The sequence below is a fragment of the Artemia franciscana genome, chromosome 8, assembly GCF_032884065.1.
Source record: "Artemia franciscana chromosome 8, ASM3288406v1, whole genome shotgun sequence".
NCBI classification, from domain to species: Eukaryota; Metazoa; Arthropoda; class Branchiopoda; order Anostraca; family Artemiidae; genus Artemia; species Artemia franciscana.
In genome coordinates, this window is record NC_088870.1 from 42,872,419 (window position 1) to 42,887,063 (window position 14,645).

The following is a 14,645-nucleotide window of genomic DNA, read 5'->3' on the forward strand; positions in this document are numbered from 1 at the left end:
CCCTCATATACGTAATAATTTTTGTTCGTGTTAAGTGTTAATGTTGCCCCTTACTTTCAGTTAAAAAACTTGTTTTATTTATTTAATTTCTGATCGTTTCTAAATAATGCTGGGAAATCTGCCACGCCCTTCATGGAAAATTTTCTTCCCCCATCAAAAATTCCTCCATGTAAACTCATTCCACCGACCTCTCATCACCAGAAAAAATCCCCCCCGAAAACCTCTACATGTTTCCCACTAAGCAATACCATATGTAAACTATGGGCAAAGCTAATAACTTGCAGCCATTCCCCGGGGGACTATGTGGGACTAAGTCTTCCTCAAATACATATTTACTAGATTTTTTGACTATTCTGAACAAAATGGCTCTCTCAAATTTTGATCGGGTGACATTGGGACAAATTTAGCATGGGAGAGGGCCAAGTTACCCTCCAATTTATTTTGGTTATTTAAAAAGGGCACTAGAACTTCTAATTTTAGTTAGAATGAGCCCTATCATGATATTCTAGGACCACTGGGTTGATACGATCGCCCCTGAAAAAAACAACAGCAAATAAACACGCATCCGTGACCTTTCTTCCGGCAAAAATACAAAGTTCCACATTTTATGCAGATTGGAGCTCGACACCTGTACACTTGGGTTCTCTGAGCCGGGTCGCACGTTACCAAGGCTGAAGGTATGGAAGGGAAATTTGGAGGAAATGTTGAGGGGAAAGTAAAAACTAACTCAAAACATACTATGTGGATACAAGTGGTCAAAAGGGCGTGTCAGCAATATGTTCGGAATGGCATATCGTATCGAGCTGAAACTTCCAGGACATCATGAGGATATGTTCAATCTGCCAAAAGGCAAAAAGAGCACACTTCTCTGCTACTAATACTGCTGCTACTATTGTTACCACTACTACTAATACAACGCTACTACTGATACTACTGCATTTAATACTACCACCTCTACTATGATACCAGTACTATTAATGCTAAAGGTATTGAGGTGAAAACTTAAGAGAATATTAAGGGGAAATTTGATCTGCCTTAAAACACACTATGTGCATGAAGCTTGCCAAAAGTGTGTATCTCAGGAATTGATAAGAAAATCAAGTTAGAACCTTCAGGGAATGGTTAAATGGGAAGATCAACTGACAAAAAAAAACAATATGTACACGCTACTTTTAATACAGCTATCACTGCTATTGCAACTAATACCACTACTCCCACTACTACTTATATGGCAACTACTACTAACGTTAAGAGTATTAAGTTTAAAATTTCAGAAAGGGTTGAGGGAAAGTTTAGCTACATTAAAACACACTATGGATTCACAGGTTATCAAAAGGGTATATCGGTAATATCATAGCAATGGCTAACCGTATTCAGTTGAAAATTCCAGGGCTTGATGTGGGAATTACGAGTAGTATTACCAGTAATCCTACTACTACTATTGTTACGGCTTTTAAGAATATGGCTAAGAGTATGAAAGTGAAATTCTCAAGGAATATTGAGGGGGAAAGTCAAACTGAATCACAACACGACGTCTGCAAGTCGTTTGTCAAGGCTCAAGGTTCCTTATTATAATAGCAATATATTACAAAACCTTATAAATATTCCATTGGCAGGAGCCGGAACTTGTATACAACTCAGAAAAAAGTAATTATACAACTTATAATAATTCTTGCCAGTTTTTCTGAAAAAAAAAAATCGAGAGAAAATTAACATAATAAAATCAATTGTCAGAAAATAGCAGACAGGGAGTGCAGAAATATCTTATCCAAACAATGACAAAGTAAAAGAAATAACAGACACAAAACATCATCCCTAACAAAAGTAAGTTCTTAATCTTTAAATCATTGAATGAGCAACGTTTGAAGCCAAACTAGGGAACGCCCGAAGAAATTAATTTGAGACTCGCTCTACTGCTACCATTATTGCTGATACTACTATCGGACGAAAACAAAAGGTTTTAAGTGTCTCCAGGTTCTCAAAATGGCGTAGATTTAAGGTCTCAGGAATGGAATAAGCTATCAAATCATTTATTACAGTGGGTTCAGTGGGGTAAAAAAACAATAAAAATTTTTATGTGTATCCAAATTTTCAAAAGGTCGTATGTTTAATTATCACTGGAGTAGCTAGGGGTGTTACGTTTGACCTTTTAGAGAATGTGTTAAATGGGATGGTTGGTTAGATCCAAAGACATTATGTCCATCCAAGTTTGTCAAAAGAGCGTATTTACAATCTCTTAGGAACAGCTAAAGGTGTTGAGTAATGAGGGGGTACATAACTATATATAAATGTTAAAAGGGTGCGGCTAAGGGTATTAAGGTGAAACTTTAGGGTGTGTTTAGGGGTATGTTAAATTAAATCGAAACGCGCTACATGCACGTAGATTGTTAAAATGGTGTATCAACAATACCCTAAAAACGGATGAAAGTATTATATTGAGCGTTTCAGGGCTAGTAAAAATATTACTGCTACTTCTACTGCTACTACTACCACTGATACCACCACTAATACTGCCACTAATACCACGACTACTACTACTACTACAACTAATTATGTTGCTACTTCTACTACTGATACTGTTACTACTACTTTTATTTCTGCTACTACGATTCAAGCTATCGTAGTACTTTAGTTAAAAAGGTAACACTTACTTATAATATATCCTTTTTCTCTAGGTGCAAGCTCTTGAAAGCCGCCATCGGTACTTTTTGTTGAAAGGGATGTCTTCATAGTGCTTCCTCTCTGATGGACCTCTAGGGTTCTGCACGCCATATATTCTAGTGATTTCTTTTTCCTTCGTCCCATTATTATAATTGTAGCCAAAAGGACAGCCACCAAAAGACCACCAGATATGCATCCAATTATTGTCAAATATGACGTTTCTGTTGATTTTTCTGTTTAACAAGGTATTTATTTTTATTTTTTTTAACAAGGAATGATCATACATATACAGAGTTTTCTTTTTTTGGGAGGGGGAATAGAGAAGGGTCACATATTTTGAAAACAGAAAAAATAATCATTGTAAGAATGTTTGGGGTGCGCATAGAACTATAAAAACCTTTAGAATCTAGGTATTAAGAACCAGTACTACTCATAGGCCCGATCAACTTTTAGTTTCGTGTCATCTTCTTCTTTTTCATTCAGTTTTTCTGATTTTGAAATTTAAGTTTTTTTGTTCAGTAGCATTTTACCTAAAAGTCAAATTAACTCTAAAAATTCCGTGATTGAAAATTCAAATTAAAATGTAATTTGTAGAACTCATCCTGACAAAATCAAAGAAAAATGTTACCTTAACACAGTCTCTATGCAATACACAAGCCAAGAAAGTGAATAAAATGTAATTAGAATGTTTTTTAATCGACAAATTAAGTGACATCTCATACTAAAGCCTAAAAATCTAACTTGGATTTCGCTTGTTTCCCTTTGTTTTTATTTTATGGGGTGCAACAGTTTTGGTTGCAGAAAATTTACTAAGAAGTAGACTAATTTTGGAGCAGTAGGCAAAAAAAAACTTCTTGCGAGGGATGAGTCGTTGATTTCAAACTTTTCTCAGCGAGCCGTAAGCATAAAATTAACCAAATGAATAAAAAGATAGGAAATTCACTATGAACAGACAATCAAAAAAATCTAGATTGTAAAATGTAGGTTGTATGATACTGCTAGCAAAAAAACTTAAACAAATAATTACCAAAATATTCGCAAAGAGTGAAAGAAAGAAAGGTAAGTAAAATCAGAAATTCGAAATACAAAAATTATTATTAAGTGGCAAAACATTAAATCTCATCACAATGATTTTCATATTTTATGCTAACGAAAAAAGGCCAATACTATTTTTATCCGTCCAAATCCAAGCCTGTATTTCTTTGGCGGCTTGGTGAAAATTCAAAATTACCCCGTTTCCAAGCTTATTTCGCAATTTTACCGATTACATTAAAATAGTAATTTAAACACTACTTTTAACGACATAGTCAAACAAAAAGGAATCTTTTTTCTTATGGACTGTTTGACATTTTGCTTCCTTGGAGACAAGAGTTCTCTCAGGATTCGGAGGGTTTAGAGATTTATTTTCTGTATTGTGGACTAGGTATATCATATCTGCCTTTGGCTAATATCACAAAATTCATATAGGAAATAAATAATTAAAGTTTTATTTGCAACAATTCTTAAAGTGCCTTTTTGCACATGTTTTAATCATAGGAAATAAAAGAATATGTACAAGAGTAAAATAAGATTCAGACGTGCAAAGCCTTTTGAATTTTTGGACGCGATGTTCAATCGGTGGCGTAATTTTATTAGAATCCAGGATTGGGAGGGGGGCAGATTTGGATCCAATTTCCCAAATCAAGTGAAAATAACAGTTTAACCTGAAAAATGAGCCACATAAAGGCAAAGCCGTAAAGGCAAAGACATACTAAAAAAAACTAACCCATTTCTGTGGTTGCTTGAATTAGAATCATAAAATTGAGAAGAATATTGAAGAAGCTAAATTTCAGCTGGTAGGGATACCAGGATCTAAGAGTAAGACAAAATGGGATCTGGGAGAGGCAGTTTTCCCCTTGATCCACAGTAAATTACGCCCCTGTGTACAATATTTGATTTAAATATTACAAGTTCTAGGAAAATAATGGTTTATTGTTCAAAAATTCATGGTTGAATCAAGCAGAATATTGATTATTCAGTACAATTATACTATACACTATGCTGCATTAGTGATTATTGACTATTCGGGTACTTTTTATGCGCTTCCAAACATCCATTTTTGTAAAAGGCACCACCACAGAGGAGAACAAATGCTACTCTCTTATCGACGATGTGTTCTATTGATAAAGATACATTTTTCACATTATTATACGTTTCTTTTTTGTCGCTTTACAGTTGAGAAATATACCCATGATTATACTAAACACAACAAGAGGAATGACTTTATTATGACTCCTCGGCAAAGAGTGGGCTTTGATTTCATTGGTTTACGTCTGTTAAGCGATTTCTAAGCAAGTTACGTTATAGTTTCTATAATTTCAGAATCTGTATATAATCCCGCTGCTTTAAAACTTGATTAGGCTAGTTCTACTGGGAGAACTGAAGTTGAAAAAAAAATCCGTTAAATTCCTTCTAATTGTTTTTCCTATGCTGAACATAGTGGACAGTTTGAAAAGTATTTGGATTATGACATTTTTGGAACTAGTCTTTCCGTGCTATCAAGCTTTCAGAATTCCAAATACTACTTAATACTATTTTAAAATACTATTTCAATAATACTGTTTAATTCCTATTTAATACTATTTAATAATTTAATAATGCTATTTAAACACTATTTAAACCTGGGCAACAGTTTTCATTTTTCTTCTCAAATAATCGTTTTCTAGATTCTGGTTAATGTTGAGTGAAAAGAAACTGCACGTTAAATTTTGAGATTTAAGAAATAGAAGTTCGTTTAAAATTGTATTTGCAGAAACAAGAAAAGTAAAATTTTAAAGCAAATAGCACAAAGGGCTAAAATAAAGTGTATAAGTGGAATATGAAATTAGTCCTATATTTGATTGGCTGTTAACCCAAGGCACTTAAGGTTGAACTTACAGCAAATAGAGGAATATTGGAGCGAAAAGAAAAACATAAAATTTTGTGAATTTTGTGCCACCATTGAAAGGGGTGCCTTCTGATTAAACAATTCCCCGTAAATAGGATTAGCATATGTTGGATATAAGAAGCTATCCCAAAATTGATTCTTCCGAAGGCCAAGATATAATTTTACATGAATGTCTGAATTTGCCATTAAGCGTATGAGTAGCTCGTAGAGCATTTCATACACTTATGGACTGCATATCTAAAAACAAAACTGTCGAAGATGTTACTGGCACCAGAGAAATGAGTAAGCATAAATAAATAACACATAAAGAACAAATTTCAGTTTAAATTTGTCCATGTTTATTGAACTTTTAGGTTCAGTAACCGTGAATATCATTTATTTCCTTAAATAAATCTATCAACAAGATATGAGAACAGAAAGACATAAATTTTAGACCTAACAACTAAGAAACGATTTACTAACAAGAAACCTTTTCAACAGCAAATTTTCTTTGTCTTCAGATGATGTCTCAAGCTATTGTATTTACCATCGAAACACAACATATTTCTAAAGACTGGCAGAAGGAGTGATAAATTGATCAGATCAAACCTGCTGCCAAGGACATTTTTGTGGAAAATCTTTGTTAGATATATAGGTGGTGAGATAAGACCCTTTTCATTTTGTATTGAAGTGCTGCAGCTGCCCTTTGTCATCAAGTTGACTTAAATGGGGAACAAAACAGTTTGTTAAAAGTGTCTGGCACTTTGCAAGTTTGTTCTACAAAAACAATATCTTAAATGAATTATCCAGTTTTAATTTGTATATCTTTTGACAGGACTTTTTATATATCTATTTGAACTTAAATTTGGCATTATAAACTTTGAATCTCACCAAAATAAATCTGTTTTAACTTCGGCTATATATGCTTGGGCTATGAGGACCCCAATGCTAAAAAAAATTGTCCCCCCGAAAAAATGGGGCCCGAGAAAACAAAAAAAAATGTTTTTTCCCTGATCTGATTGAAACCCTACTGCACTAATATACATCCTCAAAAACAGTGCCAGAAATGCACCAAAAAACTTTTATTTTAATCGTCGCGAAACTGCTATCACTGCTATCAGGTTCTGTGGCAAATGCAACCCCAATGTGCCAAAAGATAGTAAAAACAAAAAAATAGGTTCAATTAAAACTGGGACCCTAAAAAGGGCCTATTTCTTCCGAACGATTGAAACTTACTTTTTAGGTCCGGAGGATACTAACGTAAAGAGAAAAAGGTTTAAGGTATGGCCTCTCCAAAATGTCTAAGAACCGCATGTTTTTTTAATTGGCTTGAAGCTTTTATCTATTAAACTTTGGGCTATTGTGACCCCAATCAGAAAAAAGATGCAATATAATGGTTTTTCTTAAAACCATCAAGAATTGTAAAAGCAAATTTTTAGATAGGAGACAAGAAACCCAAAAAATGGAATACGTTTTTCTTCTGAACAGCTAGAAACCCGAGCTTAAAAGGTATCTAGAATGGGCTGGCAGATGTCCTCTTGGTCTAATAAATAAAGACAACACATCTTGAAAAAATTGATTGAATAAATGCTTGGCACTGAACTATTGCAAAAAATCTTTTTCTGTGATTTGCCTAAAACCAACAAAGGATTTAAACAGGAACAAGAGGACCTCAGTGAAAACAGAAAAATGGTTTCATCACTTTGTGGTACCCAAACTGGGTCATAATGCCTAAATCTCTCGTTGGTTTGTACCTTCTGGACATGTATACTGGACGAAATGGACTTAAGAGACGACAACTTTGAAAGAAAGTTTTTTTTTAGTGTCAGTTTGAGACTTACAGTATTTGTAGAACGGATCTGTGAGAAGTTCCTTTCTTTTATTTATTTATTGCCTTATCACTTTACGACAAGCTGACGTCCTCATATCTTTATTTACCCATCCTATTTATCTACTCTCATTTACCAATTTTGTTTTCCTGGACCGTTGACCGGTAACCTTTACCCCAAAGGTCAAACTCAAATCTCTAATTTATCACAAAACCAGATCGAAGAGGACTCCCCTTAAAAGCGAATGTATGCGACAGTTGTAACACACCAGAAATCAGGCACCTAGGAATCATTAGTTGTAGAATTTGGCCATTTTATTTTCTGCCTTCCTTCGGTGGCAGCATCCAATACAAGATCTTCTTCCACAAGATGAGCCTGTCAACTTCCTTCTGCAGCCATGGAACAATATTCCACTTTTCCAGTAACTTTTCAATACCCATCTTATTCATCTGCTCTCATAGTCTTCTTAAAGTAAAATTTCTTGTCTGGAGAAATTGTGAGTTTTAATAAGCCTTAGGAAACGAATTGACGGTTGCCATATAGATAAAGAAGTGAACCTATATGTATTAAATAAAAAAAACAAGTTTTGTCAACTGAAAGTAAGGAGCGACATTAAAACTTAAAACAAACAAGAAATTACTTCGTATATGAAGGGGGCTGCTTCCTCATCAACGCCCCGCTCTTTGCGCTAAACTTTGACATCAACTCTTCTTTTTAAAACAGTAAAAAACTTTAGCGTAAAGAGCGGGGCGTTGATGATAAAGCAGCCACCTTCATATACGAAGTAATTTCTGTTCGTTTTAAGTTTTGATGTCGCTCCTTACTTTCAGTTCAAAAAACTTGTTTTTTCTTATTTAATTTCTGAACGTTTTTGAATCAATGCATGTTTTTATTTTGGCTCTCCGCAGAGGAATAATTAAAACGAAATTTGCATATTTTTTTTTTGGCTAAATGGCTTTCTCATAATTTTGATCGAATGATTTTGAGAGAAAAAGAGTGGAGGACGGCCTAGTTGCCCTCCAATTTTTTGGTTAATTAAAAAGGCAACTAGAACTTTTAATTTTTTACTAATCTTTTTATTAGTAAAAGACATACGTAACTTATAAACTAGCTTACGTAAAGAACTTTTATTCTCATGTTTTTATTACATATATGAGAGGGTTTGCCTCCTCGTCAGTACCTCTCTCTTTACGCTTAATCTTAAATTTTGTCCCAATTCATTAAGAATGACCCCTGAATAACAAAAGCCGTAGAATAAATAGTTGACATTCTTAAAAATTCTTTAGCGTAAAGAGCGAGGAATTAGGAGGAGGTGAACCCCTTATATGGGTAATAATTTCTGTCCGTTTTAAGTTTTAATGCTGCTCCTTACTTCCAGCTGAAAAAAACTTTTTCATATTTATTATTTCATTGTTTTTTTTTGAATAATGCTAGTAAGTCCTGCGCTCCCTTCATGGAAATTTTTTTCCCCCATGACAAAATCCTCGATGGAAAGTTGCCCCAGCATATCCACCTCTTCTCAACCCCTCCCCCCAACCAAAAATCCTCCTGAAAACGCCTGTACACTTCCCAATAACTATTACTATATGTAAGCACTGGTCAAAGTTTGTAACTTGTAGCCCGTCCCAGGGGGATTGTGGGGGAGTAAGTCGTCCCCAAACACATAGTTATAAGGTTTTTCGACTATGCTGAATAAAATGGCTATCTCAGAATTTTGATCCGTTGACTTTGGGAAAATAATTAGCATGGGAGGGGGCCTAGGTGCCCTCCAATTTTTTGGTCACTTAAAAAGGGCACTAGAACTTTTCATTTCCGTTAGAATGAGCCCTCTCACAAGATTTTAAGACAACTGGGTCGATACGATCACCCCTGAAAAAAAAACAAAAAAACAAATAAACACGCATCCGTGATCAGCCTTCTGGCAAAAAAAAATACAAAATTCCATATTTTTGTAGATAAGATCTTGAAACTTCTACAGTAGGGTTCTCTAATATGCTGAATCTGATGGTGTAATTTTCGTTAAAATTCTATGACTTTTAGGTTGTTTTTCCCCCTATTTTCTAAAATAACAGAAATTTTCTCAGGCTCGTAACTTTTGATGGGTAAAACTAAACTTGATTAAACTTATATATTTAAAATCACCATTAAAATGCAATTCTTTTGATGTAGCTATTGGTATCAAAATTCCATTTTTAGAGTTTTGGTTACTATTGAGCCGAGTCGCTCCTTACTACAGTTCGTTACCACGAACTGTTTGATAACGGCTACTGGCGGTACGCCACCATATTCAAAGAACTAGTAGTCATTTTGCCACCCGAAAAGGGTGGCCCCTTAAAAAACAAAGGTACAAATAACATTACGACAATCTAGCTTTCAAAATGTTGACAATTCTGTTTTTTGCAGCAATTTCAGTTTGCTTCCAGTTTGATATAACTGTTCATATTGATTTCTCTTCATTTTAGGTTTTATTTATTAAGGAACCACAAAGGAGTCAGATCTTTTAACACCATGTTTTATCTATTCGAAATTTTAAAGGCAAAATATTTAATGGTCTTTTCAAAATTTTAAACATTATGGTGAAATTCCTCAAAAATAAACAGAAAATTACAAAAAAGAATATTTTGAAGGACAACGGTGTTTTGTCCAAGGTATTCTTTTTCCAAATATGTTATCCTAAAATACGTTCAGATACATCTTAAATAATCAATTGACGACTAAAGACGACTGGATAATTGATATTTATTTTCTGAAATTGTTGGCTCCTTATAGTTCTAACAAAAAAAGATATCATTAGCCAGTTTCTCTCTCAATTTTAAGGAAAATATTAGCCTACCAACAGGGTGCTGAAGAACACTCTCTAGTTGAGTAGTCTGATATTTCTTGCGTTTTCTTCTCTATTTGTTTTTAATGAAAACATTTTTTACGCAAATTTAAAGGATGACTCTAAAACTTTAAAAATTACCCTATAAATAAGGTTGATTACACCCCATCAATCCTTGCTCTTCAGGCTGGAGTTTGACAAGTACTTTTTTTAAAAGTGTTATATAAGACAACCAGTAAAGCCAGATGGCAACTGAAACTATTTTATTTACCCATCGTCTTTCAAAATATTGAAGACAAAGTTTTTGTAGTTTAAGCTAAGGGTAATAAACAAATAGGCAATTCACTCTCGAACCAGCATGAAGACGTTAAATAGCTAGAGAAGGTACTTAAGCCTAAAGACTGAGTGGTTGAGGGGAAAGCTACCCGATTACACATCGGCTGAGTTCTGTTTGTTTTCAGTTTCTTTCTTCTTTTGAATTTTTAATATCATATATACAGTAATATAAATACTAAGAGGAGGGTCAAACCTGCCCCTTACTTAGTCTAAACACACTCCTTCCAAATAAAAAGAGATTAGACGGCAATAGGTTATCCTATTGCCGTCTAATCCCTATAAAGCATGATCATTCTTTTATCTCAATTTTGATTCAGCATAATGAATATGGAAGACTGAGGAAGGAAATTTTTGGGATTCAAATAGGACTAATAAATGGAGGTTTAGATGTCAACTGTTTATAAATAAATCACATTAGTAGCAAAATCATCATTAAACGATATTAATATTTCTAATAAAAACAGGAGAAGTGCTATTACTGTAGGCTACCTCTGGTGAAAAATGAAAGATCCCGTTCCAACCTCCGGTATATGATCCCATCAATAGCCAACAAATATTCATTAAAAAAATTTGTTGAGTTACCAAAAGGATCTTTCAAGAGACGATTAAAAAGTTATATAATGGAATCTGCTTGCAAGAACGGTTGGTAAATTTTTTTTATTTTTTATTTTTTATTTTATTTTGGCCTCACTCCACTTACTCCACCTTAAATACTCTCATTAAAGATACTCTTTTTTTATTTATTGATGAAAAAGTGGTTCATTTTTTGTTTGTTCTGTATCAATGAGGATTGTTAAATTTTGTTTATATGTCTTGCCCAGTAGTCGAGCTTGTCTCTCCATTTGGGCCTGTTGAAGATTTTGATGAATATGAATTTTTGAATAAATGAATTTGAATCTGTAATTTCTATAGATACAGCTACCCGCGCAAGATGGATAATCTTATTTGATGAATATTTGTAATTGTGAGACTGAGTAATAATGTATCGTGTGGTGTTAATTACCCAATTTCTTAGCAGATTAATTCAGTTCTTTTCCTATTTTTTTGTAAATTTATTATCAATGTCATACCTATCGGGGGTTTCAGAAAGTTCGGTCATAGATGATCAGCTCAGTGGCTCGCTTTAGCAGAGCTCCTGGCAGAAGATCGAACAACATGGTCCAAGAAGGTCTCCAAGATCATCGATGCCGGGCGATGTGGAAACTCCTGACTCCCGCCACAAGTAAGAAAGTAAGTAGGTATCACTTTCATAGTTATGAGTCACCCTTTTCACAATTCAGTTTGACTGTGTGATGGAGCAAAGAGTCACCCATGTCCATGTGGCCGACAAGATAGCTAAGGGCTCAAATTTCAAGCTATTATTTTCATTTATTCCAGATCCCATTTACTGATCACGACAAGTGATCATGTTTACCTCCGATTAGTTACTTTCTCCATGCCCTTGGCTTTTTGGTGAAAAGAAAAAAAAACAAGCTTTTTTGACTGAAAGTAGAGAGTAACATTAACAATTACAACGAACAGAAATTATTCCATATATGAAGGGGAAAACACCATACTCAATCCTTACTTTTTATGGTGAAGTCTTAAAGCTCTTTAAAAACACTTTCCACTCAAATATAATGGTCTTTGCGTATGAGCAGTCTTTATTGAAGAAGTGTTGCAAAGTCAAACTTTTGAAATATAAAGCTTGAAATATAGAAAAAAATTTATTGCTATCGTTTTGAACCCTTTTCTCCATATACATCTGAAGGAACTCTCACCAGAAGCTGTATTTATCAAACTTAAGGCTGTATTTTCAAGGCGCAAGACCCTGTCCCACAGAAAGATCCACTGAACATTAGTCCTAACCCTCTGTACGCAACCACTTTTACACAAACTATTGATGCCTTAGTGATTCTACTCATTCAAATGAAGCATAATGGTAATTGTATGCACAAATCTTTTAGTTTATAGTGAGCAGATATATCCTTATGGGTAAATTTGCAACGCTGGTGCATTCAAAATTGTTTTTACACGCAACAAAATGAAAAAAAAAACACTGCTTTGGTGTAGAGAGACCTTTTTTCAGTTGAAAAAGCACTACAGTCTTGATTTGTGTTCAAATATTCCTCCCAATATTTTTGATCATGGTTTGATATGATGACCCTTGATGATATAAATAAAAGACGTATAAACACAAAGCCGTGATAAATTTTCTAAAAAAAAATATTATTTAGTGTTCATACACAGGATAAAAAATTTAAACTCATGAAATCGGTTCTTAGACATACTGAATGCAATATAGTAACTATTAATGACATTACACCCTTTTAGGTCTCCACCCTTTGTCTAAGACTGCAAATTCTCTTGCCACAAAATTCTCAATTGGTAACTCCAAGCATAATTAGTGCAGCGGGCAATTGCCCCCTAGATTCTTTGTTGACAAATCCAATTAAAATTTTACAATAGCTATTTTGTTAAACATAGTTGAAGGATTCAACTACTATGTTTCTGGGGATGTTGACCTCCCAAAACCCTGAAGACAAGGGCTGTAAGTTACGACATTCACCCACGTTTACGAATAGAACTTGTTATTGGGAAAGAAAGGAATATTACCTTTATTGTCCAAAATGAACAAGAGCATTCAGGTGAACTTTTCACAGAATGACTAGGGGAATGCTGAACTAAATAAAACACGTTAGGTTATGTGCACACATGTTGTCAAAAGGGCCATAACTAAGGTATGATTAAGAGTATTAAGTTGAAATTTTGAGGTAATGATGTGGGGGATGATCAATTGACCTAAAGGTAATGTTTTCACGCAACAAGTGCAACACTACTACCATAACTACTTCTGCAGCTGTAACTACTGTTTCTGTAGTGACTTCTAATAAGGTAGAGGATGTTCAATTGAAAATTTGAGTAGATATCGAGGAGAAAGTTGAACTATATCAAAACATACTATGCACATTCGTATTATCATGGGGCATATGAGCAGTATTTTAGGAGCGGCTTACTGTATCAAGCTGAATCTCCCGGGGCTTCTTGAGGGAAATGTTCAAGTGACCAAAATGTGATATGTACATATTACTATTAACTTATTACTGCTGCTTACATTATTAACTACTGCCACTGCTGTTACTGTTATTACTAATACAACACTACTACTACTACTCTACTAAAACTACTAATAATACTACTACTATAATAATAATAATATTATATATTAGTAATTCTAGGGCTAAGGGTATGAAGGTGACATTCTAAGAGTATATTGAAGGTAAAATTGAACTAAATCAGAACACACAATGTGCATGCAAACCGTCAAGAGGGTGAATCTCAGAAATGACTTGGGGTATTAGGTTGGAACTTCCTGGGAATCCTTAGGAAGAAGTTGAATTTACCGAAAGGCACTATGCACAGATTACTGTTAAGGATTAGTTCAGTTAGAAGGGTACCCAGAGCAATCTGTGTGCAATATACATGAGAAACATCCAATATCCCCCCCTCCATCTTTTGGAGGGCCCACGTTTGGTACCCATGCTTGACCACTTCCATCACTGTAGCCTTCAATATTCTAATCTTTGTTCGCTTACTTATCTTAATATTCTTCCAGTTTATTTCAACGGTGAAAAAAAAACCTTGAGCCCTAGGTATTCCACTTATAATATCTTTTACGCACCCACTGTCTTTAGTAATAGGATACGGCATTAGACTTTACAGTCCTTACCGGCGGTGCTGATCTCCGTTTCTTGGCCCTTCAGCCAGGAAGTGCAATGGGGGGTTGGGGGCCAGCCATCCTGTGCTTTCACACACCCTTCCTGTTATAATTTAGTAATAACACTAATAATAATACCAATAACCTAGAGAAGGTAAGCAATCCATTGTCAATCTTCTAGTTAACCAAAAAAACTTATTCATCGTAACTTAATTTTCATTTGGACGGCATTTTCTTGTTAATATTCAATTCTGTCCTTGCACCCTGAACCCTCAGAACTTCCACATTGGACTAATAAAACTTTCATCTAGATGAAATTTTTATATAGGATGCTTAAATCATAAGCATAACCGAAGTCTAGGGGAATTTCACCTCCCCGATTTATTCTGTGTCTTC

The 14,645-nt window shown here is 34.5% G+C and overlaps 1 protein-coding gene across 3 annotated transcripts in view; it reads right to left on the bottom strand.

Moving 5' to 3' along the window:
- Window positions 1-14,645, bottom strand: part of LOC136030450 (hemicentin-1-like) — a 214,279-nt gene that overhangs the window by 16,218 nt on the left and 183,416 nt on the right. For 2 of the 3 annotated variants that reach the window (XM_065709442.1, XM_065709441.1), the window contains one exon: window positions 2,652-2,894. The exons of the other annotated variant lie outside the window; for it this stretch is intronic. In XM_065709442.1, the coding sequence (XP_065565514.1) occupies window positions 2,652-2,894 (243 nt within the window). The remainder of the gene's footprint in view (window positions 1-2,651; window positions 2,895-14,645) is intronic. 3 annotated transcript variants of the gene reach the window in all.